The sequence below is a fragment of the Oncorhynchus keta genome, chromosome 11 (genome assembly GCF_023373465.1).
Source record: "Oncorhynchus keta strain PuntledgeMale-10-30-2019 chromosome 11, Oket_V2, whole genome shotgun sequence".
NCBI classification, from domain to species: domain Eukaryota; kingdom Metazoa; phylum Chordata; class Actinopteri; order Salmoniformes; family Salmonidae; genus Oncorhynchus; species Oncorhynchus keta.
In genome coordinates, this window is record NC_068431.1 from 38,041,192 (window position 1) to 38,067,669 (window position 26,478).

Sequence of the window (26,478 nt, forward strand, 5' to 3'; positions counted from 1 at the left end):
AAGTTGATTGAGGTGCTTAAAGTACTTGCATTTGGCACTCTGAAATGTAAATATAGGAATACCTATATTTGAAAAGTACTTACTTGAAAAGTACTTGAATTAAAACGAGGAGAACAGAAAATAATCAAATATGTTAATTTGAAAAATATTAGAATAATGGTCCAGGTTGGGTGGTGTAACACGTAATGATGTCATTTATTTGGAACCGTTTTCCTGTGTGTGGGTGGCAGAAATATTCACAATTCATCATATTGTTGCACTGTGCGCTTCCTCTGCATTTATAGCTACCATTTGGTAGAGGGCGTAAAAGAGCTGGCAGTTGGCAGTTGGCATGAACCAATTTATCGCGTAAATTGCGACCTCTCCTATACACAATACGTGGTGGATATTTACATTCAGCCGGCAAAACTGGGTCCGATGATAAGATATGCCAGTGTTTCTTGACCACACCTCCCACTTCAAAAATAACCATATAGAGGTTAGCATAGCTCGGAGCAAATGTAGAGCATCGATGTTCCATTCGTTTGGAGGTAGTTTTCATCATCAAAACAGAAATAGTTATACGTCAAAACATATTCAGCCAACTCTAGAATTAAGTTTGTTGGTGGATATTCATTAGCATCTCTGTCTCCCAAATAGTGTGCTAGTGCTGCCAGCCCCCCCTAGCACTGTTGTTTGGTTAGCAGTGTTTCTGTAGCACACGAGTTGGGAGTTTGAAAAATAAATGGCTACTGGATTGATGCAAATAATTCTGATATCATTCTGACAGGTTGCTAGGCTGCTTTGTAGCTACTGTAGCTAACATTTAACAGAGAAGATTTTTGGGAAAGCCTTTCCATCTACCAGAAGATGGTTAGGCCTACCATTATCATAGCTGTATTTTTTATATTGCTTAATTATTTGAAACCTGGACGTTTTACTTCATATTATGAGGCATGTCTTTCTTTACTTGAATGCAGCCTATAGCAAGAATCTCACCATAGAAGCAAGGATTTTTTTATAAAGACTTACTCATATGCTTTCTCCTGGTCTATTGATTTTCTTTCAACTTTCTTTCATTGTCTAGCAGCCAAAGTTATTATCGTAGTCATATTAGCAACCCATGATAGTTGTTGCATATTTAAATCTCCCCTCTTCCTAAATTTCTAACGGATATTTCCATCTCTGTTCATGAAACCGCTCGCATGTGCAGTGCACATTTTAAAACAGCGTTTTCCCGCAAATTGCATTTTGGAACATTCCCTCGAAGTTCTACCGCCGCTGCTACATTGCTGCGCGGAATAGTTTATAGAAATGACAAGCTAAACATTCTGATCTGTTCCAACAGCCTTATTAATTGAAACTGCGTATACCTCCACTACACTACTTTGGTACGTATCAGTGGGTATTAAGAAGTGAGTATACGCAATGCCCACGGAAAAATATGCCCTGATAGTTATAATGTCGGGAAAATATATATATTTTTGTTTTTGTTTATTTGTGTTTAATAAACAAAAATAAACAAATATTTGTGTGTGTGTGTATATATATGTATATATTTTTTTGTTGTTTTTGTTTATTTGTGTTTAATAAACAAATATTTATATATATATATATAAGTAAATGGCGTTTACTCGCCTTTTTGTTTTGTTAATGATCGTTTAGACAGTTATTGTGGCGTTCCCAGCGTTGTTCAACGTTCGGAAGGCTTCTTGAGCTGAGTTCTAATCGCGCCTACATCTGCGAACGAGTGGAATCATGAACAATTCATGTGTGATCGTTATGTTCGCCTGTTACAGCGGATTTGCACTTTTAGCAGCGCGTTCATTACAACACTGGGAAACTCCGACCACGACAAAGACGGAGAGGTGAAACGAACTAAGTCTAGAATAATGTCTAGGACATTTTAGATTCAACTAAGGGCCTTTTACACTGTCAGAATTTACTTTAATGTGTTGGGACAGACTGTGGGACCTAAAATGTTGTGAAATATAAATACAATTTAATAATATTACCATGTACACTGAACAAAAAGATAAACACAACAATAAAACAAATGTTACTGAGTTACAGTTCATAAAGGAAATCAGTCAACATCACATGTATTATTGACTATAACTTGTAAGGTATTGATGAATATAAACTCAGCAAGAAAAGAAACGTCCTCTCACTGTCAATTGCGTTTATTTTCAGCAAACTTAACATGTGTAAATATTTGTATGAACATAACAAGATTCAACAACTGAGACATAAACTGAACAAGTTCCACAGACATGTGACTAATGGAAATTGAATACTGTGTCCCTGAACAAAGGGGTGGTCAAAATCAAAAGTAACAGTCAGTATCTGGAGTGGCCACCAGCTGCATTAAGTACTGCAGTGCATCTCCTCCTCATGGATTGCACCAGATTTACCAGTTCTTGCTGTGAGATGTTACCCCACACTTCCACCAAGGAACCTGCAAGTTCACAGACATTTCTGGGGGGGATGGCCTTAGCCCTCACTCTCTGATCCAACAGGTCCCAGACGTGCTCAATGGGATTGAGATCCGGGCTCTTTGCTGGCCATGGCAGAACACTGACATTCCTGTCTTGCAGGAAATCACATACAGAACGAGCAGTATGGCTGGTGGCATTGTCATGCTGGAGGGTCATGTCAGAATGAGCCTGCAGGAAGGGTACCACAGGAGGGAGGAGGATGTCTTCCCTATAACGCGCAGCATTGAGATTGCCTGCAATGACAACAAGCTCAGTCCGATGATGCTGTGACACACCGCCCTAGACCATGACGGACCCTCCACCTCCAAATCGATCCCGCTCAAGAGTACCGTCCTTGGTGTCACGCTCATTCCTTTTACGATAAACGCACATCCAATCATCACCCCAGGTGAGCTAAAACTCGTCAGTGAAGAGCACTTTTTGCCAGTCCTGTCTGGCCCAGCGACGGTGGGTTTAGGCCTACAAGCCCTCAGTCCAGCCTCACTCAGCTGATTGTGGACAGTCTGAGCACTGATGGAGGGATTATGCGTTCCTGGTGTAACAACAGTTGTTGTTGCCATCCTTTACCTGTCCCGCAGGTGTGATGTTGGGATGTACCGATCCTGTGCAGGTGTTGTTACATGTCGTCTGCCACTGCGAGGACGATCAGCTGTCCGTCCTGACTCCCTGTAGCACTGTCTTAGGCGTCTAACAGTACGGACATTGCAATTTATTGCTCTGGCCACATCTATATTCCTCATGCCTCCTTGCAGCATGCCTAAGGCACATTCACGCAGATGAGCAGGGACTCTGGGCATCTTCCTTTTTGTGTTTTTCAGAGTCAGTAGAAAGGCCTCTTTAGTCTCCTACGTTTTCATAACTGTGACCTTAATTGCCTACCATCTGTAAGCTGTTAGTGTCTTAAGTACCGTTCCATAGGTGCATGTTCATTCATTGTTTATGGTTCATTGAACAAGCATGGGAAACAGTGTTTAAACCCTTTACAATGAAGATCTGGGAAGTTATCTACATTTTTACAAATTATCTTTGGAAGACAGGGTCCTGAAAAAGGTTTAGTATTTGTTTTTTTCTTCTCATGAGTTTGTGGCGATGTTCTACCATCTGGTGGCGACTAGAAACACTTGCATTATAGGAACTAAAGTATTACAAATTCATGGTCCTTGAAAATAAATATTAGTGCTTAAACATGTACTTGAAGCTCCTTGAATTTGATTGCGAACCCTGGATTTTGTGCCTAATTATTTTTACCGACACAGAAAGATCCCACTATGTCGAACAAACAAATGATCAGTCGGCATTTATAAAATTGTACTGAAACTTCTTGTTTCCATCACAGCTGTAGTGATTTTTAAAAAGACTTTACTCGCATACAAACTGGATGGAAATGTGGTTAGTGACCCACTCAACAAGAAATCTAACAAACATTTGACAAAGTCTTTGTTACACAGTACACAGTCCGCCTCTTGGCTAACATCCGAGACGATACTTCCCATATAGGTATTAATTATAGTACTTCCAGGAATCTCTGGCTAATCTAGCCAACTGCTTACTGGTAAACACAATGTTTTGACTTTGGAACATCTGGCCAGCTATCCCAACTGACTGCAAGATGACTCTATTATTTATTGTTATGGTATGACATTGATTTCTCTTTCTCTCTGTCTCTCTGTCTCTCTGTCTCTCTCTGTCTCTCTCTCTCTTACTCCTATACCCGTGGTCCTGTGCCATGACATGAATTAGGAGTCATGGAGAAGCTGCTGTAAATGTCAAATAAAGTCTGTTTGTTCAGGGTTATTGCAGTTTCATGAGGAAGATTAGTCTCTCTGATGCCAGTTTCTTAAGCACACTTCCTGTTATAGCTGCTGTGATGAGAGGGCCATTGTCACAGGGATGAGGCTCACCATCCCAAGCAGGTGGCCAGATTACAGTACCCATTTCTTACTCGAACCTGTTAGTTCATCTATTTGAACTATTCTCAGACTTTGGGAATAATTATTGAGTTATTGTATAAAGTTACTGTATTAATTTACTTCCTTACCAGCAGTTGTGAGGTTACAACACTTGTTCATAGTTCTGACTTTATGTTTGATTATTTGGTTAGAGTCAACATGCAGGAGTAATACGTGTCAAACAGCCATTGTCTTTCGTAAAATGTAAACAATTGACTCTAGCTGACATGTGATGTATGTAATACAGTTTATTCAGTATCATCAGGTAAACCTGTCCGGGCACATTTTTTCATTGGGACCTGTGACGCGGCATAACAGAGAAACGATTCCTTTACTGTAATCCTTTGGCTTCAGTTGTTTGTCTCCACCTCTTTGTCACAGCTAACCTGTATAGCTGTTCTGGAGTTAAGAGAGGCCAGACACAGATGTCATGGCAGACAATGTAAGTTATACTGTACATGTATGTGTGGGTGTGTATGTACTACTTGAATGTACTATTTGCCTCTTCTTGTGTGTGATTACAGATGTGTAGAGCGATTGAGTGTTGGGCGTTTATGTTAGCGATTGTACACATGCCAGAGTTATTTTTGTACACAAGTTATTAAAGTGTGAAGGATGATATTTTTATCCATTGTTTGCATTTTGTATTCTGCACCATAGGAGGATGCATTGCGGGCCATGCAGAACTGTTTCCACAGTCAGTTTAGTGTGGATGAGGCTGAGTACGAGGACATTGAGGAAAACAGGTGTGTTTCTGTTGAACTGTTTTACATGCGAGTTTGTGTGGGAAGCCTTCGTCGACATGTTTTTGTTATTGCAAACATGATGAGACAAGGGGAACATTCATGTCCTTGCTGCTTATGTGGGTGTCTAATATCTCAGGAGAACATCTGTTGATGAAGACAGTATCTATCTTGGCTGCACACTGTCACAATCCTTCAACCCTGATTTTCACCACTCACCTGTTATCAAGATGGGCTGGCTGCACAAGACTCCGCCTCAGGGGTAAGAGAGAAGGGTTTGTGTGCTTGTACATGCATGTGTGCATTTGTGTGTTGGTTCATGCATGTGTGTGTGTATGCATGAGAGTGTAAGTAATCTCTGTTTTATCTGCAGGACCCTTGTTTTCCAGAAGCGTTGGGTGATGTTGGATGCACAATACCTTCGATACTTTCAAAATGAGAAGGTCCAGATGTCTTCCATAGAGCCACACATAGGTTCACAGATCACACTGTCTACTGTTTAATACCTTACTTATTACAGCCCCTCCTCTTCTTCCTCGTCCTCTCTTCTTTTCATCAGGAGGTCTACTCAAAGCGGATCATAGCCATACTGTCTGTCACTAAAGTGCTTAATGTTGGAGGACAGAAGTTTGAGGTGGTGACAAGGAACAGGACTTTCTTGTTCCGTGCTGAGAACAACAGTAAGTGTTCAGCCTAAAGTAACAATGGTCACAATGAGGAAATATGAGTCATTTGTGGGCGTTATTGATGTGAAGTCTACACCAGTTGTATTCGGTGCATGTGATAAATACAATTTGATTTGATGTGTGTGTTTTCAGCCGTCAGGGAGGAATGGGTGTCAGTACTGAAAGAGACTATTCAGCAGCAGTGTAACAGCATGGAGAAGTCCCTTATGAACTTCAGTGATACATGTGGACAGCGTGCTAGTAGAGTCCCGCTCATTAGTAAGCAAGGATACCTGGAGATGAGTGGACTGCGCTCCAAGCTCTATGTAGTCATCTGTGCCGACAGTGTTTTCCTCTATAGGAACGCTGAGGTGTGTATCCATGGTGCATGTGTGCATGCATTTGTTCTGAAATATATATTTTTTAAACGTGCATGAAAGTCCTTTATGTATTCTTAAAGGTGACAGGCAAAGGTATCCATATAAATCATAACACTTAATAATAATGCTAATTTAGGTTTAATTTAATTAGTAATTAAGCCTCAACAACATTTTTGTTTATCACAACATTTTGTCTGTCATTTCTACTTTTTGATGAAGATGTGATCTCTTGTCTGTACAATTCAAGGATGACATAGCTACAGATATGGCTTTTATGAGTAATTTTCTGGATCAGAAATGAAACAAATTATACTGTGAGGAAACACTTATATATTTGGGGAATAAACATTGATATCAATAATGATTACTCATGCAGATAAGGATATAGATGATCTAGCTATAGCCAGTCAGTGAATTCACAATTTATATGATGAGGCTGCCATTCAAACAGCTAAGACTAGCTACATTTTTGAGTTGATAAGACATTTTTAAAAACTGTGATGTTCATGTCATCAGGAGCACAGCCAGGGTGTTGGCATCACCTCCATTGAGATGAATTTGGGTACTGTGAAGGGCACAGACAAACGGTCCTTCAACCTCACCACCATCTACAGGACATTCAGGTGAGTGAGACTGACCTATGACCCTTTAATGGCATCCCACAGTGAAACCCCTGTGAACTCTTTTCTGTGTGGTTAGTTTTGTGGCCGAGTCGGAGCAGCAGAGGGAGCAGTGGGTTGAGGCCCTGCAGGCCTGTGTCAGTCACTCTCTGTCCAGCAACGCGGTGGCCCAGAAGATCTGGTCTGAGGAGGCCAACCAGCGCTGTGCAGATTGTGGCGCCCCCCACCCAGACTGGGCCTCTGTCAACCTGTGTGTGGTCCTCTGCAAATGCTGTGCAGGTACAGAACCATTTCCAGAGGTCAGTCCAGCCTCGGAAACTAATGGATCAAGACTCAAAAGCTTTGATTAGATTCTATAATGATCATATTCAAATATGTCAGGTTAACAAAAATTGTATCACATTGGTATGTTAGATAACAGTGCCTGGTAGAGGATATTGACATCTAACTCTCTTTAATCCATTTCTCTGTGGTTTAGGGGTGCACAGGGGCCTGGGCCAGAGTGTGTCCAAAGTCCGCAGTCTGAAGATGGATGAAAATGCGTGGACTGAAAATCAGGTAGGTACAGTTTCTCATTTGTATTCTATTATATTATTACATGGATTAGTAACATTGCATTCTCACCACCCATATGACTGGCTTCCTCTGTTTATGTTCCTCACACTATGCTTTCTATCTTATTTGTATAATTGTATTATACACGTATGTTGTCTTTGAAAATTAGATTTTGTCATTGTTCACCCTGTTAATAAAATTACTAGTGTTTCAGGTCAAGGTTCTAATGTCACTCCCTGTTCACCAGCTGTTCCTGTTGCTAGGTAACGACAAAGTAAACCTTTTCTGGGCAGCTAACATTCCACCAAGTGAGATGCTCTGTCCATCAAGTGACAGTGAGGAGCGCCAGCGCTTTGTTACTGCCAAGTACTGCCAGGGGAAATACCGCTGCTACCATGCACTGTTTGGCCAACAGGAAGCCCTCAACAAAGTGAGGCACTCAGATTTTCTCTAATTTGCTCTCTCTCTCTCCATCTGTTGCTCTCAAAAGTTCAGACTTGTCTTCTCTGCTCCTTGATTCTCTCTCTACCTCCCCCTCTATCTCTCGCTCTCTCTCGCTTCCTCCTCTCTCTCCCCTCTCTGTCCTTTTCCCTATCTCTCAGGCTCTGTGCAACACCATTCAGACAGGTGATGTATTGGAGACTCTGTCGCTGGTGTTCTGTGGAGCAGATGTGAACTGTTATACAGGTGATCCAGAGCTACCCAGCCCTGTGTCCGTGGCCCAGCACTATGGACAGACACTTCAGGTGGAGTTCCTCACTCACAACCACAACACAGGTAGGAGCAATGAAACCAGCCTCATTCATCAAATTCTCTGTAATCCATGCCTGCAATGTTACATCAATCATATAGTTGTGTGGAACACAAATGTATGGGTTGTATTTCATTGTTCAGTAGAGGTGACATCATCAGTATTATATGTTTTTCCTCTCTCCAGAGCTCCCAGGGTCAAGGACTGGAGATCACACAATCTTAGAGGCTGCTCTCCCCATCTCACACACTGGTTATCTGTTCAAGACTGCCTCCTCAACACGAGCCGTTACAGAGCGCAAATCTAAAGGAGGTGGGTCATTCTTGATATTCTGTTTGTAAACTACATTTTTTGTGAATTGTTTGGACATGCTTTAGATCTGAATTTCAGATGAACTAGTGCGCAACTTGCATATTTCGAACTTGATATTCCTTTTTGGTAAGTGACATTGTTTTAATGTAAATTCAGTTACCGTAAGCTAATTGTAGCATTTTGGAACATGTAGATTTTAGTCGTCGCTGGTGCTCTTTGAACCAAGGTAACTTCAGCTACTATGAGAGTGAGAAGAGCTCCAGCCAGAGTGGACAGATGAAGATGAGTGATGTCCTTTGTCTGGTGGTCAATCCCCAAGGGAAACATGGGTAAGACAACACGATAGATAGTGTTTTAATCCAAAACATTGTGAGCTTCAGAAGAATGTTTATATTTGTACAGTATATATTCTATTTGTGTTTCCTGCTGAGTCAGTTATGGTCATTCCTTTGAGCTGTACCATGACTCTGGGAGAGTCTACCTGTTTGGAGAGGATTCCCCTGACACGGTGAGGGAGTGGATCAAGGTCATTGTCAAGGTAACCACACCTTTTTAAAACTAGATTTCAATTCGTATTATGATAGATTGGTAAATGGTAGTTTTATGTATAGCTGCTGCCTTGTCTTGTTGTGTGTCAGGCCCTGGTCCCCCCTGTAGCAGAGGACCTGGTGGGCTGGTCCTTTGAGCGGGTGGGCCGGCTGCACTACACTGTGGGCCAGAGCTTCCATTGTCCTTGCCTGGGCTGGTTCTCCCTGGGGGGCTCCAGACTGCTCCTCCTCCTCCACGGAGAAGACCAAGTGGATAACATCGACCTGCGAAAACTACAGGAGCTCTGTGAGTGACACCTGAACCTGGCACAGTGAAGCATACGGTGCATTCAGAAAGTATTCAGACTCCTTGACTTTTTCCACATTTTGTTACTTTACAGCCTTATTCTAAAATGGACTGAATAGTTTCCCCCCTCATCAATCAATATCCCATAATGACAAAGCAAAAACAGTTTTTTAGACATTTTCTTAACCAGCTTCACCTGGAATGCTTTTCCAACAGTCTTGAAAGAGTTCCCACATATGCTGAGCACTTGTTGGCTGCTTTTCCTTCACTTTGCGGTCCAACTCATCCCAAACCATCTCAACATTTTTTGGTTGACACTTTTTTTGGTTACTACGTGATTCCATATGTGTTATTTCTTAGTTTTGATGTCTTCACAATTTTTTTACAATGTAGAAAAAAGTTAAAATAAAGAAAAACCCTTAAGTGAGTAGGTGTGTGTAGGTGTGTCCAAACTTTTGACTGTTACTGTAAGTATTCAGACCCTGTACTCAGTACTTTGCTGAAGCACCTTTGGCAGCAATTACAGCCTCGAGTCTTCTTGGGTATCACGCTACAAGCTTGGCACACCTGTATTTGGTGAGTTTCTCCCATTCTTCTTTGCAGATCCTCTCAAGCTTTGTCAGGTTGAATGGGGATCATCGGTGCACAGCTATTTTCAGGTCTCTCCAGAGAAGTTTGATCGGGTTCAAGTCCGGGCTCTGGCGCAGTCACTCAAGGATATTCAGAGACTTGTCCCGAAGCCACTCCTGCGTTGTCTTGGTTGTGTGCTTAGGGTCGTTTTCCTGTTGGAAGGTGAACCTTTGCCCCAGCCTGAGGTCCTGAGCGCTCTGGAGCAGGTTTTCATCAAGGATCTCTCTGAGAGTGTTTAGGTGCCTTTTGGCAAACTCCAAGCGGGCTGTCATGTACTGAGGGGTGGCTTCCATCTGCCCACTCTATCATAAAGACCTGATTGATGGAGTGCTGCAGAGATGGTTGTCCTTCTGGAAGGCTCCCATCTCCACAGAGGAACTCTGGACTCTGTCAGAGTGACCATTGATTTCTTGTCACCTCTCTGACCAAGGCCCTTTTTCCCCGATTGCTCAGTTTGGCCCGGGCGGCCAGCTCTAGGAAGAGTCTTGGTGGTTCCAAACTTCATCCATTTAAGAATGATGGAGGCCACTTGTCAGGACCCGGTTACGAACCCGGGTCTCCGGAGTGAGAAACAGTCACTTAACCAACTGAGCCACGAATAGTCGGCAGAACCCAGAAGATGAGGCAGACACAGCAGTACTTGAGACGGTATATTTAATGAAGTAAAAAGTGAAGTTCTTCAGGAAAACATGTAACTCCACAACCTCAAAAGGAATTCCACAAGAACAAAGGTAATCCTCCAAGACAAAAAAAGGTAAATCCACAAGGTGGAAGGTATAGCACAAAAAGCCTCAAAAGATACTCAAAAACAAACAAACAAGAACAAAAAACAGAATTCCACAAGAGAGTCCACCGGGAACAACAAGAGTTCACAGAGTACTAGGGCTGGGTGCTAACATACAAACACAGAGCAAAGAACTGAGGAAAACAAAGGGTTTAAATACAATCAGGGGAAACGAGGCACAGGTGCAAATAATAATGGGGATCAAGGGAAAACAAAAGGTCAAAAGGCACAATGGGGGCATCTAGTGACCAAAAACCGGAACAACCCTGGCCAAATCCTGACACCACTGTGTTCTTGGGGACCTTCAAAGCTGCAGAAATGTTTTGGTACCCTTCCACAGATCTGTGCCTTGACACAATCCTGTCTCAGAGCTCAACGGACAATTCCTTCGACCTCATTGCTTGGTTTTTGCTCTGAGATGCACTGTCAACTGTGGGACCTTATATAGACAGGTGTGTGCCTTTCCAAATCATATCCAATCGATTTAATTTACCACAGGTCGACTTTTATCAAGCTGTAGAAACATTTCAAGGATGATCAATGGAAACCGGATGCATCTGAGCTCCATTTAAAAATAAAAAAAATAGCTATAAAAAATGTAACGATTTTTGCTTTGTCATTATGGGTTATTGTGTGTAGATTGAGAGAAAAATGTTTATTTAATACATTTTAGAATAAGGCTGTAACATAAGAAAATATGGAAAAAGTCAAAAGGTCTGAATACTTTCCCTAAATGTAGGTTAAGGAAGTACTGCAGAGGGAGAAGTGTTTTTATTTTGGTGGACCAATAATGTTAGTGACATATACATAACTTTTTAATAGAGCTACTTTGGTTGACAATTGATGTAGACAGTGTGTGATGTAATGTGATGTGCTGTCCCAGCCGTGGAGCAAGAAGCTGCTGCTGTGGTGCTGGTGGACAGAGGCAGGAGGCTGCGTTTGGAGGGGGACAGGAGGCCTGACTACCAGGGCTGGCTGAGTGGCATCCAGCAGGGCTTAGGGAGAGGAGACGGCCCCCTGGACCAGCAGCAGCTTACTGAGACAGAAGTCCCTGTCATCGTGGACCGCTGCATTAGCTACATCACACAACATGGTACTGGACCTAGCATGGCATCGGTTGGGACAGATACCTAACAAAAGATGTGCTCTTACCAGCTCCATTATTCGATTCTATCAGTGTCTTTGTAAGCCTGTGTTAATGATATTGTGGTTATGTGTTTGTTTATGGGGGGGGGGGGGTTCCTCCCCCTTTCCAGGTTTGAAGTCAGAGGGCATCTATCGGAGGTGTGGTGTGAACTCTAAGATTGCCGCCCTGCTGCTCTCTCTCCGCCATGACGCCCGTCAGGTTCGTCTGAGTGAAGGGGTGTGCCAGGTGGATAATGTGGCCAACGTCCTGAAGAGATTCCTCAGGGAAGTGGGAGAGGGGGTTTTCAATGGCCATCAGGCCTCTCTGCCATGGCTCCATACCACTAGTGAGTCTGGCCTACCCTCATTCTAATACAGGTGGACCACAATGACCACAACACTGCTTTTCACTGCTCGTCTTGGTAGTCGTGTCATTGGTAGCCCCATGACAAGGAGTTTTGTGCTGTAATGTGTAGGTGTTTTTCTATTTTGTCCACCAGCTGTCAGTGAGGGAAGAGAGAGAGTGTCCCAGTACAAGGCCCTCCTCCACAGCCTCCCCCCAGTCAACAGAGCCACTCTGGGGGCTGTCATCAACCACCTCTACTGGTTAGCCTCAACACTCCACCTCTGTCCGCCTGTCCTCTTCTCTTTTCTCTCTTTTTCTTCCCTCCATTCTGGTTTGTCTCTTTTGTAGAATTTTTATTGTTTATATATAGATAATTGGCTAATTTGTCTTTGAAAGTTCAAGACATGCATCGCTGTTGAGAAATCTCTTGTACAAATCTGTCGATTCTGTTCCCAAAGCGTTCAGTGCTTTGCAGATGAGAATCAGATGAACATGCACAACCTGGCCATTGTGTTTGGTCCCACGCTCTTCCAGACGGACGGCACTGATAACAGCGCAGGACAGGTGGTAGAGGAGCTCATCCAGAACTACCAGGATATCTTCAATGTGAGTGGGTCTGTCTCACACTGATGTCATCACTGATTTATAGAAGATAAATGGAGGGAAATGTACTGTGTTGTCACAAGAAGCTAAATGAAATGTTCTGATCAATTGGATGGATGTGTATGTCTGTGTGGCAGGTGAATGCTGAGCAGCTTCAGAGGCAGCTGGACATGATCTCTCATGTCATCAAAGCACAGGAGGAACACGCCGAGGAGGTGAGCATACACCTATGGCATGATGACATTTTCAGAACCCCTTGCAGCAGTTGTTTCCCACCCAACTGAAATTATTAAATCCTTCCATGACCTGTCTATCTCTTACTATTTGCTGGATTGAGGATGGCTGTTAGCCTGATGTGTCTTTCTCTTCAATCTGCTCTGTAGGGGACCCCCTCACCTCTCACCATCTGTGGGATTTACCTGGAGAGGAAGGAGGAGGGCTCTGAGCTGCTGGTTCAGGTCAGCTCCATGTGCACTCTCACCTTTCACCTTAGAATCCAAATGCGACAGTATGGGGTGTTCTTCTGCAATGCTTTGTGCCCAGATGATCATATAAGTTCACTTGCTTGCTAACGCTAACCCTGTCCCCTCCTAACGCTAACCCTGTCCGCTCCTAACGCTAACCCTGCCCGCTCCTAACGCTAACCCTGCCCGCTCCTAACGCTAACCCTGCCCGCTCCTAACGCTAACCCTGCCCGCTCCTAACGCTAACCCTGCCCGCCCCTAACGCTAACCCTGCCCGCCCCTAACGCTAACCCTGCCCGCCCCTAACGCTAACCCTGCCCGCTCCTAACGCCAACCCTGTCCGCTCCTAACGCCAACCTTGTCCGCTCCTAACGCCAACCCTGTCCCCTCCTAACGCTAACCCTGTCCCCTCCTAACGCTAACCCTGTCCCCTCCTAACGCTAACCCTGTCCGCTCCTAACGCTAACCCTGCCCGCTCCTAACGCTAACCCTGCCCGCTCCTAACGCTAACCCTGCCCGCTCCTAACGCTAACCCTGCCCGCCCCTAACGCTAACCCTGCCCGCCCCTAACGCTAACCCTGCCCGCCCCTAACGCTAACCCTGCCCGCTCCTAACGCCAACCCTGTCCGCTCCTAACGCCAACCCTGTCCGCTCCTAACGCCAACCCTGTCCGCTCCTAACGCCAACCCTGTCCGCTCCTTACGCCAACCCTGTCCGCTCCTAACGCCAACCCTGTCCGCTCCTTACGCCAACCCTGTCCGCTCCTAACGCCAACCCTGTCCGCTCCTTACGCCAACCCTGTCCGCTCCTAACGCCAACCCTGTCCGCTCCTAACGCCAACCCTGTCCGCTCCTAACGCTAACCCTGCCCTCTCCTAACGCTAACCCTGCCCTCTCCTAACGCTAACCCTGCCCTCTCCTAACGCTAACCCTGCCCTCTCCTAACGCTAAACCTGCCCGCTCCTAACGCTAACCCTGCCTGTTCTTCTCCCTCAGATCTCCCAGGCAGTGAGTGCTGAGGAGCTAGTGTGTGAGGTCCTGAGACGCGGGAACATCCCTCCACAGCAGGGGGACTATTGGAGCTGCTTCCTGGTCAACGACAACCAGGAGATGGGTAATTATAACACCTCAGTTACAGTTGCCAAGTCCCTTTTTAAATGTATAAGCTGAAGTAGGACAGCGGTTGTTAATGAAGTGTGATATCTTTATATTGATGATGAACGCTAATGCTCAACTGCAAACTCGTGGTAAAATACAATGTGTCTTCTCTGATTCCCCCAACAGAGCGTCCATTGCACTACCAGGAACGAGCGCTGGCCATCTATTTCTCTCTGGGTAAAGACTGTCACCTGGTGGTCAAGCGGAACTGCTACATGGAGGCCATGTTAATCTGCATAGGTAAATGGATGATTACCGATGTATATATTATTATTCCAGTCCAGTCAAGAGCACTTTTGAATAAATTACATATTGTAGATACTTTCTGTGAATAATAGAATTGACAACAGAAAAGGAATCCGAAGGGAGGGAAGGGGGAAGGCAACGTGTTAATTAATGATAGGGTTGAAAATCAACACAGTGAAGTGAATTAGAGTTGTATGTCCCCTCTCACAGCTGCCATGGTAGACGTGTCCAGAAACAGCATGATTAAGTTCAGTGATGAGAAGGGTCAGAGGGGGAAGAGAACCTTCAGCAGACGCCTCTGTGTACTCGATGGCACCTCTCTCAGGCTCTACAAAGAAGTAAAGGTAACAGAGGATGGAAGGAGGATGTGTGGGCCTATTCTGTGACTGTATGAAGTACCTACAGTATGTGTCCATTTTTACTCTTTACTAGAGTACTCAGCCTGAGAGGGAATGTCAAGTCCATGCTCTGAAAGTCTACTATGGCATCAAGAAGAGGCTACAGCCACCATCATGGTGAGAGTCAACCAGCAACCCTCCAATGACTCCTGGTCTATTTTCTTAACCATTTGGCTATTTGTTGTTCCATATCAGCTGTCAATACAATGTAAGTTCCCTCCTCTTCTTCTAGCTGGGGGATGACTGTAGTGTGTGAGCAGGCAGAACGAGACAAACAGCAGTGGTGAGTATCTTTAGTAGCAACTAAAGATGGGTAAACCGTAGGTACTAGTGCACTGAGGATCATGGTAAAGGTATAGCCTCTCTAACCCCGCCGTCTTCCCTCTCGCAATCTTCTTAGGTACCTGTGCTGTGAATCAAAGAACGAATTGATCAAGTGGCTGGCCACTTTTATGAACCTCCAGGTAGTGTCCTTTTGTGTGACTGAAACATATTCTACTTTCCTCAGCTCTTTATTTGATTTATTTTTTCATTTTCTTTTTTCATATAGCACAATAGTGACCTGTGTCCTGCAGCTTCCAGGCCAGATTCCTGATCTAAGGCAGAAGGGGAAATAACCTAATCCTGGTTTTCCATCACAGAAGTATCTTCCAGATACTTTTTCGCATCTTCAATTCTTCTCAAAAATATTTTTGAACGTGTTATTTTAAGTTAATAACCACAAATAATGTCTTTCTCTGTTATAATGGTTGATTTGACCCTATTTCTAACCCACAGCTACAGTATAGCCCTCACACACACTCATTATACCTAGCAAGAGCAGAGACAGTTTCATTCTACAGTATAGCCCTCACCCACACCCATTATACCCAACAAGAGCAGAGACAGTTTCATTCTACAGTATATTGAAATGAAAACATACAGACCTTAGGGTAATAGTAGGGGAAGCAGTATAGAACTACACTACAACAACAACAAACTCAAACAATATTAGAGGCACGTGAGAAAAATAATCTAAATGTCATGTTGACTTTGAAGCTCCTTTGATTGGGACATAATGACAAGGTTGGAGAGCTGCAGTCGTAAAACCATCTAAGTTTAGACACCGAGCATTCTGTTCATGTCATTATGGTAACAGTGGTGGTCAGTAATTATTGGAGAGCAGGATTTCAACCCTGTCATTACTCAAGACCACAGCTTGTTGCATTACAGTGATGCGCAGTTTATCACTTTTATTAATGGACTAATCCTTTAACAGTACCTTAACATAAAAAATGAATCTGAGGGAAGGTTAGCTAGAGCAGGGAAAGAAGACTGAGCAGGGAAAGAAGACTGATCTTGTTGCTGTTATCCAGTGCCTGGCTGGTCAAAGCCCAAGAGGTTTCTCTCTCTAGGCTGATTATGAATTGGTATCTGAAAACCTTATTGTGATTAAGCAATGTTGATATCATTGTATGTCATTCAACATTTAAACTGTGTCTTTTGAATACAATGTGTATAGTTTTTATATTTCTTAAAATCATTATCCTACCATTCCTTTGATGTCTGAAGTCAGGATGCTTTGGCACTTCAAACCTGCTCGACTTGTTTGGTTGATTTTTCTATTGTGTTATTGACTGTACGTTTGTTTATTCCATGTGTAACTCTGTTGTTTTTGTCGCACTTATTTGCTTTATCTTGGCCAGGTTGCAATTGTAAATGAGAACTTGTTCTCAACTGGCCTACCTGGTGAAATAATAAAAAGCCAAAGCATTGACGATTTAATATATCCAGTCCTACTGTAGAAGATGCTCAGAAATAAAAGGGCTGTCAGATAGTTTTTGAGGATTTCTCCTTCAGAGCTGTATCACCATAGAAACACAAAATTAGATTATTGGCACACCCGAGATCTCTGTTGGCAAATTGTTTGTTTTAGCCTTTGATATGTCTATGTGTGGAAATATGGCTTGCCTAAAACACTGTACTAGATAGTCATTATAATATTATTCTCCTAGGTTATATTGTAATGTTAATGTACCTTAAAGGGTTTAAGACTGGATCTCTGGCATGTTGCCCCCCCCCACCACCACCACCACCACCACCACCATTCTCAATCACCCATAAAGTTTTATTGGTGCTCTTGTGGGGCTAAGTGCCTCTCGCTCAGTAAAAGGGCTTTCTAATATCCTTTTATTTTTCAGCTGTATGTCGTTAGACATGAGGCTGTGTGGGTAATGGCTTTACATTAGGAACTCAGGGCTGGTGAAGTGGCTCAGTCACCCCTGGTAACAACCATGCACTCCCATTCACCCCCAGTTCTTACATCACCACCCCCATTAAGCTTCAACGTTACCATAACCTGCACATACTTGACACACAAATGCTACGTTCATTATGGAATCTTAGATTTTAGAGCAACTTTTCTCACTTCCTCATCCTGCAGACATGTAGATCTTGCTGACTGGTCTGTCATTTAATTACCTGACATTGATTTAAAAATGTCAATGTTTAATAGAAGCCCCGCATGCCAATTGCAGGTCCAAAATGTTTTAGAATAACTTTTTCAGTGGTCATTCATGGGGCTAGATTAGAAACCAAGAAGGAATATATTTCTCTGGTGGTGTTCTGGTGTCATGAATCTTTAAAGGCTATCTGAAGGACAAAATACGAGTGAGGTGTTTACCTAATGACATGCTAACCATTTCCGTTACAATACTGACATATTCCACTCAGTTTCCACTCATAACAACGTACTGTCCAGAATAGAGAGACAGTTAAATGTAATACTGGTAGATGAAGAAAAACATTTATAAAATGTTTTCTTAGCTTTAATAATAATTTGTATTGCTTGTCTAAATCTCATGTTTGGTCATGTCAATAAATTGCTTATTGCTCAAGTGAATATTTGTATTAACTCTCTGCTAGTCAGCTCTCATTCAGGGGTAGTTGGTTTATTTTATTCATGCACATAATTTTCACTAAACCATTTAGAGATATGGGCCTTTCTATAAACAATGGGGCTAATGTGTGACATTGAGATAAACATTTCAAAATGGTTTGAAATCAAAATAAAAATGATTTTCATGCAGTTCCACATGTGTACCCAGAGGAATAAATGTGAGTATATGCAAACTGGCCTCACCTATATAACAAACATATACAGTGACTTGCTGCAAGTCTCTTGGAGTATGTCTGTAAGCTTGGCACATCAAGCCACTGGGATTTTTGCACATTCTTCAAGGCAAAACTGCTCCAGCTCCCTCAAGTTGGATTGGTTCCTGCTGGTGTACAGCAATCTTTAAGTCATACCACAGATTCTGAATTGGATTGAGGTCTGGGCTTTGACCTGGCCATTCCAAGACATTTTTTTCTGGCCACTCTTCCATAAAGCCCAGCTCTGTGGAGTGATTTATTTGCCTGTCATCCAGGCAAAGGGTGGCTACTTTGAAGAATCTCAAATATAAAATACATTTTGATTTGTTTAACACTTCTTTGGTTACTACAAAAATTGTTTTATGTCACACGATTTTGGACAAATCCGCCAAGACACCAACCATGATAAATTGTTAAACAGGTTTTAAATCAACTTGTGAATTTAATTGAATATAGCTATGATCCCCCCTTATGTCTTAATGTAATGACGTGAAAGAAATTGTCAGATTGTTATCAATTACTTATCAACAGCCATAAAAAGTTGTCCAGTGTAGGAAATCCTCACTGGTACACTAGTTTATAGAAAGACCCATATACTGTAATTCAGTTTTTATGCTTGATGGGAGATTGAGTTTATTTTATTCAGAGCTAATAGAATCACACGAGCCTATAAAGTTTTATTTGTCTTATTATTATTCCCCCTTTTTCTCACAATTTCAATTATGATCTTGTCTCATCACTAAAACTTCCAAAAGGGCTCGGCGAAGCGTCAAGCTTACCCGCCAAACCATGCTCCTTAACACCTGCCCACTTAACCAGGAAGCCAGGTGGACTAATGTGTCAGGGGAAAACTGTTCTACTGACAACTGAAGTCAGCCTGCACCCGCCCGGCCCACCACAAGGAGTTGCTTGAGCTCAATGAGCTACATAATGCCCCCCCGGCCAAACCCTCCCCTAACCCAGACGACGCTGGGCCAATTGTGGACCATCCTATAGAACTCCTGGTCATGGCCGGTTGTGACACAGCATGGGATCGAACACAGGTCTGTAGTTACGCCTCAAGCACTGCAATACAGTGCTTTAGAACGTTGAGCCACTCAGGAGGCCCTTCTTTGTCTTATTATCTGTGTCTCATTTCAAAGTTATGCCAATTGCACATGCTGGTGGATTTACTGTGCTTTTCAGTAGGTAAGTGAAAATCTTTTCAGTAACTCTTGACAGGGGACAGGCCCGTTATGATATCAGGGTCTTTGTTATTTGCCCTCATTATCATATAAAAGGACATTGTGTTGCATATTATTCCCCCAATGTTCTGTGTTCAGCCTTTGCCTATCATTAACCAAACCTTTTATCTGGAAAGTCAAATGATGCTACCTACCACCTCTTGACTGTTTTGTTGCTAATATGACTCAGAGTCAATTGGATCTTGTGTCAATAGAGATGCCTCATCATGGGACCAAACATCATCATTGATGTCACATTGATGTAACAATCATCCTCCTTAATTTAATGACATTTAAAACCAACTAGTTATCATAGGCTACCTACGGTACTCTACAGACCAACCTGACAGTGCTATTGTAAGCTAATAGACTTGTGTGTGTGTGATAGAATGTTGCTCCATGAAGCCTTCTGTTACAGGAGCTTGCACAAAGGCAACCCCCACTGAGCCAGCAAGCCTCTCTGACCCTGGTCTGAAACAATATCTCTCTCACTCACCGGCACTTAAAGATCAATATCACTGTGTGTGTGTGTGTGTGTGTGTGTGTGTGTGTGTGTGTGTGTGTGTGTGTGTGTGTGTGTGTGTGTGTGTGTGTGTGTGTGTGTGTGTGTGTGTGTGTGTGTGTGTGTGTGTGTGTGTGTGTGTGTGTGTGTGTGTGTGTGTGTGAGCGTGCATGTGAGTGAGAGAAAGAGTGAGCGAAAGAGAGGGGAGAGAGAGAGATACTTCTGAAGGTATTTCCTCTTTGCTCCTCTGTCTGTTTTTGGAACCCTGCAGTTGTTCTGGAGCAGGTGGGGATGACATTGGGGATATTCACAGACATTCACACAAACATGCAGTTTCCATACAAGTGTGCACATACGGATTGCCTAAACCCCACACACACACACAACATAATAACCCCACTCACAGTATTATTATGACAGACAAGGGGGGTGGGGCTGAGTGGAGAGAATGTTGGAGGGGAGGAGATTTGAAGAGAGTCTTGAGAGAGAGACAGAGAGAGTGTTAGACCGAGAGAGAAGCCTGGAGCATGCACAGAAATGTGTAGGCTTGTTTATGTACTGAGACTGTATCCACTTACTCTGACAACCAGGAGAGTAATAGATGAAGAGAGACAAAGAGACTGATAAAAAGATATTATTAGTGGCTGAAGGACAGAGACAAATAGAAAACGAAACACAGAGATAAAGAAAAAGAGACAGAGAGATAGGAGGAAGCAATAGAAACACAGGCATTATGCTGCGGTGGGTTCTTATTGCCCTGTTTCGCTTCTTCAGGAGAGCAGGACGGCAGGTGTTCCCGCCAGTGGAGGAGAGAGGGGCGTACTCAAACTCCGTACAGGTAAGACTCCTTATCTGTCCCAGCCTCACACCGTCTGTCTCCTGCCACAAGTATCTGTACTCCACAAACTTAAGGACTGGCTTATGTCAGTCTCTTAGAGATATGATCACTCACCATAGTGACAGATGTCAGTCAAGAGCAGTGTGCTGATTTCTTCTTTTTTATAATGTTTCAACTAAAATCCGTTGCATGCAGTAGTGAGTAAATCTATGTTAGAGAAAGATGATTCCCACCAGCTCAGAGTTGGAAGTGTTTATAATTTCCATGCTCAGCTGACTGGTAGAGGCCTCTGGTATGGCTGTGCTGTTTAAACTTGTCAAATGCAGGTGGACTTTCCGATTCAACCAAATGGTTCATGTGTTACTGGTGGCAATGTGGAGTGTTTGTGTATCTGTGTCTTAGTCTGTGTGTCAGAGGTACGATAGCCACCTGTTAGCCCCCCACATTTTGCCATCGGGTAAGGATAACAATTTGCAGTTTTATAGTTAATCTCATGCTATTCTACATGTTTTGCAATGATTGTAAAAGAGTCGTGCATTTTTAAGCTAATTTCCTGCAATTCTACACATATTGCCATGGGGCACTGAGGAACATGTGCAGTTTTATAGCTAATCCCATGCTATTCTACACATTTTGCAATGAGGCAGAGATAATTGAGCATTTCTAAAGCTATTTTCCTGCTATTCTACACGTTGCCATGATGCTGAGAGAACATTTTGCAGTGTTACAGCAATTGTTATTATATTTTTACAACTGTTCGGGGAGGGGGCCTACCATAGAAGTCCTATTCAAATACTAGAGAGGCTATGTCATAAACCCTTAAAATTCCAGAATGGGGTGAAAATGGCAGCCATATTGGTCAGGGAGAAATCCAACCCAGTCTAATTGGAATAAATGGCAGTAGAGGCATAATCCGGATTTGACTTATGCAGGAAAGTAAAACAAAGACCATAAATGTCCACATTTTTATATTCTTGGAAAGCTGAGAGTTATTATATGATACAATATCAGTACTTGTCTAAGTCCTGTCATCTACTGATTCCAGCCAGTGTATGGCTGTGGATTGACTGCATTGTTTTAATGGAATGTTGTCATAATGGCACAATATCTTATCACAGCACTGGCAAACCATGGTTGAACAACTACCTGACCAAAATGGCTGACCTTTATCCCATCATTAGAAGTTTCATTGCCATTCTAGTATTCTAATTCCTAATTCTATGGGGGAGACCTTCAGGGGGCCCCCAACCCCAAATGTACAGAACCAATCAAAAGTTTGGACAGACCTAATCATTGCAGGGGTTTTCTTTATATTCTACATTGTAGAATAATAATGAAGACATCAAACTATGAAATAACACATATGAAATCATGCAGTAACCCAAAAAAGTGTTAAACAAGTCAAAATATATTTTATATTTGAGATTGTTCAAAGTAGCCACCCTTTGCCTTGATGACAGCTTTGCACACTCTTGGCATTCTCTCAACCAGCTTCACCTGGAATGCTTTTCCAACCGTCTTGAAGGAGTTCCCACATATGCTGAGCAATTGTTGACTGCTTTTCCTTCACTCTGTGGTCCGACTCTTCCCAAACCATCTTAATTGGGTTGAGGTCGGGTGATGCAAAACCATCATTCTCCTTTTTGGTCAAATAGCTCTTACACAGCCTGGAGGTGTGTTTTTGTTCATTGTCCTGTTGACAAACAAATGAGTCCCACGAAGCGCAAATCAGATGGGATGGCGTATCGCTGCAGTATGCAGCAGTAGCCATGCTGGTTAAGTGTGCCTTGAATTCTAAATAAATTACTGACAGTGTTACCAGCAAAGCACCCCAACACTATCACACCTCCTCCTCCATGAATCACGGTGGGAACCACACATGCGGAGATCATCCGTTCACCTACTCCGCGTCTCACAAAGACACGGTGGTTGGAAACAAAAATCTCACATTTGCACTCATCAGACCAAAGGACAGATTTCCACCAGTCTAATGTCGATTGCTCGTGTTTCTTGGCCCAAGCAAGTATCTTCTTCTTATTGCTGTCCTTTCGTAGTTGTTTCTTTGCAGCAATTCGACCATGAAGGCCTGATTCACTCAGTCTCCTCTGAAGAGTTGATGTTGAGATGTGTCTGTTACTTGAACTCTGAAGCATTTATTTGGGCTGCAATTTCTGAGGCTGGTAACTCTAATGAACTTATCCTCTGCAGCAGAGGTAACTCTGGGTCTTCCTTTCCTATGGCAGGCCTCATAAGAGCCAGTTTCATCATAGCTCTTCATGGTTTTTGCGACTGCACTTGAAGAAACTTCCAAGTTCTTTACATTTCCGTATTGACTGGCCTTCATGTTTTAAAGCAATGATAGACTGTCAATTATTTTTGCTTATTTGAGCTGTTCTTGCCATAGTATGGACTTGGTCTTTTACCAAACAGGGGTAACTTCGGTATGCCACCCTTTCCTTGTCACAACACAACTGATTGGCTCAAATGTATTAAAAAGGAACGAAATTCCACACATTTCCTTTTAACATCGCACACCTGTTAATTGAAATGCATTCCAGGTAACTACATCATGAAGCTGGTTAAGAGAATGCCAAGAGTGTGCAAAGCTGTCATCAAGGTATTGGGTGGCTACATTGAAGAATCTCATATATGAAAGGTGTGTTCAAACTTTTGACTGGTACTGTATCTATTTTTTTTCTTCTTTTAACCCCAAAGCCTAGATCCAGCTCTTTTACAGCCACAGAAGAGTATTAAAAAAAAGTTTAATTTCTGTTAACTTTCAGTGTTGGTAATGTTTTTCGTCATTTATTTCAGCTTTTTAAAACTTGTTTAATGTCGTCCTTCTCTCTTTCTGGTACATTTAGTGTAGAAGCTGCCCCTCCTCTTCCATATTGACTGTCTGCATCATTAGCCTGGTCCTTATTGCTGTGCTGAGGAAACTTGTTTGGCTAGAGGGCGTTCATAGCGGTCAGATAAGAAAGTGTTTATGTGTGTCTGCATGGGCGATTGTGTTTATTTTAGCTTTATTCATGGTAAACAGTGGCTGGTTGAAATGCAGCGGTCAGTGTGATGAGGGATATTATTTGTTTTATAAACAGTGATAGTCAGGCGGTGATAGCAGCCTCAGTCCCTGGGGTCCCACCAGGCAAGGTGAAATCAACACTTAATTATCCATGACTGGCTGACAGGCTGTTATTATGACTCTCCCTACAGGATAGAGCTCATTGTCTAGGGAAGGACCATTTGTATAGCACAGAAGCAAGGATATTAGCATGAGAACCACTTACACATGAGATATCTATCTGTGATTGAACTGGGTATCAAACCCTGAGAGCAAATATGTATTTACTCATGAAAGGGCTTACTATATATTGATTCTGTTTTGAAGTATCCTAGTAAGTCAACAGAGCAATGGATTCATCTGTTCCCAGCCTCATTTCTAGCCTCGCAAGCCTCTCAATCTCACAAGCTTACATGAATGTTCACTGCACAGTCTTGTAATTACAAGGCTACCTCATTTGGGCAATTATAATCATAACCTTTCCAACCCACCCCTGTATTACAATCTTTTAACTGGTCTGTCTGTTTTCTTGTTTTGGGAGTGTACACTGTTAAAATAGAAAGACTCACAACACCGTCATTGTGTAGTAAAACCATAAAAAGTAGTGTGCCTATGGTGAGATCTGCTGTTTTAATGTAAACCCAATGTAAATGTTATGATACACTGAATGTATTTAAAAATAGACTGGAAGTACTCTGAAACACCCAAATTGGTTCTTTAATCTGAATATTATTATTATTATTATTATATATTATAATTGTGTTCTTAAGTGAGTGTTGGGAAAACACTTTTGGTGTTTCAGTGCATTTAAAAGGCAACATTAAAACATTAAAATTATGTTTTGGCAGACTGTCTCCCATACAATCAAATGGTTTTCAATTGTAAATGGTTTATAGCATAAATATTGATTGAGTATTTTCATTAAATATTTTGATTAACATGTTAAAGACACTAGGAATTGAATAATTTTTCCAGGGTAGACTTTAGCACTAATTATAGGCTACAGTTGCCAAGCCCATTGTGAGATTATAAATAATGTTACAATCAAAATGTTTAGGGCTATGCAAGTTATAGCAGAGATCACATGTGTATAGTGGGCCTTCATCAATGGCATTCATGGAAGAAGGTGGATGTGAAACCGGGTCTCCCACTTGTCAAAACACTGCCTTAGTGCACTCAGCCAGTCTTCAATACTAAACTGGTGTGCTAAACCACCCTTGTTACACTGAGCACTGGAGCCCCTTCCAGACTTGAGATGAGTAGACTTAACATGGACTCAAGTCATGTTAAATCATCTTATCTCAAGTCTAGGGCCTAGAGATAATATATTTTTGTGAAATTCCACCTTTATTATGGAGTGAAATGTAACCCCTGAATGCTGGGGCAGTAAGATGGCAAATGTATTTGAAATTTTACCCACAACCACACAGCCACATACCGTATGAGAAACTTGGTCCACCATATCAGAATACAAATGTTTAGATTAAGGGAACATGTCAATTTCAACCATTGTGCTGCCATGCTGTTCAGAATTCAACACACAACAGTTTATTGTGAAAAAGACACAAATTACTTTTTGAAATTCATGACAAGCACACAAAAAAGTCCATTGTGTATTACACAATTGTCTTTCTTCATGACGTATGTGTACATTACACAAATTCCAATTAGTTGAAGCTAACATTAGCTAAGCTAGCTAGGTGGCTAACGTTAGCTAGGCTAAGGGTTAATATTAGGGTTAGGGGTGAAAATTAGGGTTAGGTTTAGGGATTAGGGTTAATGGTTAAAGTTAGGGTTAGGTAACATGCAACAGTAGCTAAGTAGTTAAAGGGTTAGGGTTAGGAGTTAGGTTAAATGGTTAAGGTTAGGTGTTAGGTTAAATGGTTAAAGGTTTAGGGAAAGGGTTAGCTAACATGCTAAGTCGTTGCAAAGTAGATTTTTTAAAATGTTTAAATTTTATTTCACTTCACCTTTATTTAACCAGGTAGGCAAGTTGAGAACAAGTTCTCATTTACAATTGCGACCTGGCCAAGATAAAGCAAAGCAGTTCGACAGATACAACGACACAGAGTTACACCTGGAGTAAAACAAACATTCAGTCAATAATACAGTATAAACAAGTCTATATACGATGTGAGCAAATGAGGTGAGATAAGGGAGGTAAAGGCAAAAAAAAGACCATGGTGGCAAAGTAAATACAATATAGCAAGCAAAGTAGAAATAAAAATAATGGGGTGCAAAGGAGCCAAATAAATTAAATAAATACAGTAGGGAAAGAGGTAGTTGTTTGGGCTAAATTATAGGTGGGCTATGTACAGTACAGTAATCTGTGAGCTGCTCTGACAGTTGGTGCTTAACGCTAGTGAGGGAGATAAGTGTTTCCAGTTTCAGAGATTTTTGTAGTTTGTTCCAGTCATTGGAGGCAGAGAACTGGAAGGAGAGGCGGCCAAAGAAAGAATTGGTTTTGGGGGTGACTAGAGAGATATACCTGCTGGAGCGTGTGCTACAGGTGGGTGATGCTATGGTGACCAGCGAGCTGAGATAAGGGGGGACTTTACCGAGCAGGGTCTTGTAGATGACATGGAGCCAGTGGGTTTGGCGACGAGTATGAAGCGAGGGCCAGCCAATGAGAGCGTACAGGTCGCAATGGTGGGTAGTATATGGGTTCTTTGGTGACAAAACG

The 26,478-nt window shown here is 42.5% G+C and overlaps 2 protein-coding genes across 3 annotated transcripts in view; both read left to right on the forward strand.

Moving 5' to 3' along the window:
* The first annotated feature begins 4,747 nt into the window (after positions 1–4,747).
* LOC118390200 (arf-GAP with Rho-GAP domain, ANK repeat and PH domain-containing protein 1) lies at positions 4,748–17,920 on the forward strand. 2 transcript variants are annotated; one of them, XM_035780535.2, is made up of 28 exons: positions 4,748–4,868; positions 5,087–5,172; positions 5,309–5,431; positions 5,543–5,612; positions 5,729–5,849; positions 5,988–6,205; positions 6,731–6,837; positions 6,914–7,113; positions 7,313–7,392; positions 7,637–7,819; positions 7,992–8,166; positions 8,327–8,452; positions 8,646–8,781; positions 8,888–8,990; positions 9,091–9,286; positions 11,584–11,793; positions 11,957–12,172; positions 12,326–12,431; positions 12,630–12,777; positions 12,912–12,989; positions 13,158–13,232; positions 14,234–14,351; positions 14,522–14,635; positions 14,852–14,985; positions 15,074–15,156; positions 15,272–15,322; positions 15,440–15,503; positions 15,590–17,920. In XM_035780535.2, the coding sequence occupies exons 1-28, from the start codon at positions 4,857–4,859 to the stop codon at positions 15,632–15,634; spliced, it is 3,378 nt and encodes a 1,125-aa protein (XP_035636428.1). In that variant the 5' UTR covers positions 4,748–4,856; the 3' UTR covers positions 15,635–17,920. The 2 variants fall into 2 exon arrangements, with proteins under 2 accessions (XP_035636428.1, XP_035636429.1); XM_035780536.2 differs by lacking the exons at positions 4,748–4,868; positions 5,087–5,172; positions 5,543–5,612.
* A 2,488-nt stretch (positions 17,921–20,408) lies between these two features.
* LOC118390201 (cGMP-dependent 3',5'-cyclic phosphodiesterase-like) overlaps positions 20,409–26,478 on the forward strand; it is a 49,125-nt gene continuing 43,055 nt past the window's right edge. The window contains exon 1 of the mRNA XM_035780537.2: positions 20,409–20,734. Within this exon, the coding sequence (XP_035636430.1) occupies positions 20,630–20,734 (105 nt within the window). The 5' untranslated portion in view covers positions 20,409–20,629. The remainder of the gene's footprint in view (positions 20,735–26,478) is intronic.

Bases quoted from the DNA above. Each gene is read 5' to 3' on its own strand.
- LOC118390200 (XM_035780535.2), top strand. The intron at 11,794-11,956 runs GTACTGGACCTA...CCCCCTTTCCAG, and splicing joins TAGCTACATCACACAACATG to GTTTGAAGTCAGAGGGCATC. The intron at 15,323-15,439 runs GTGAGTATCTTT...CAATCTTCTTAG, and splicing joins GAACGAGACAAACAGCAGTG to GTACCTGTGCTGTGAATCAA.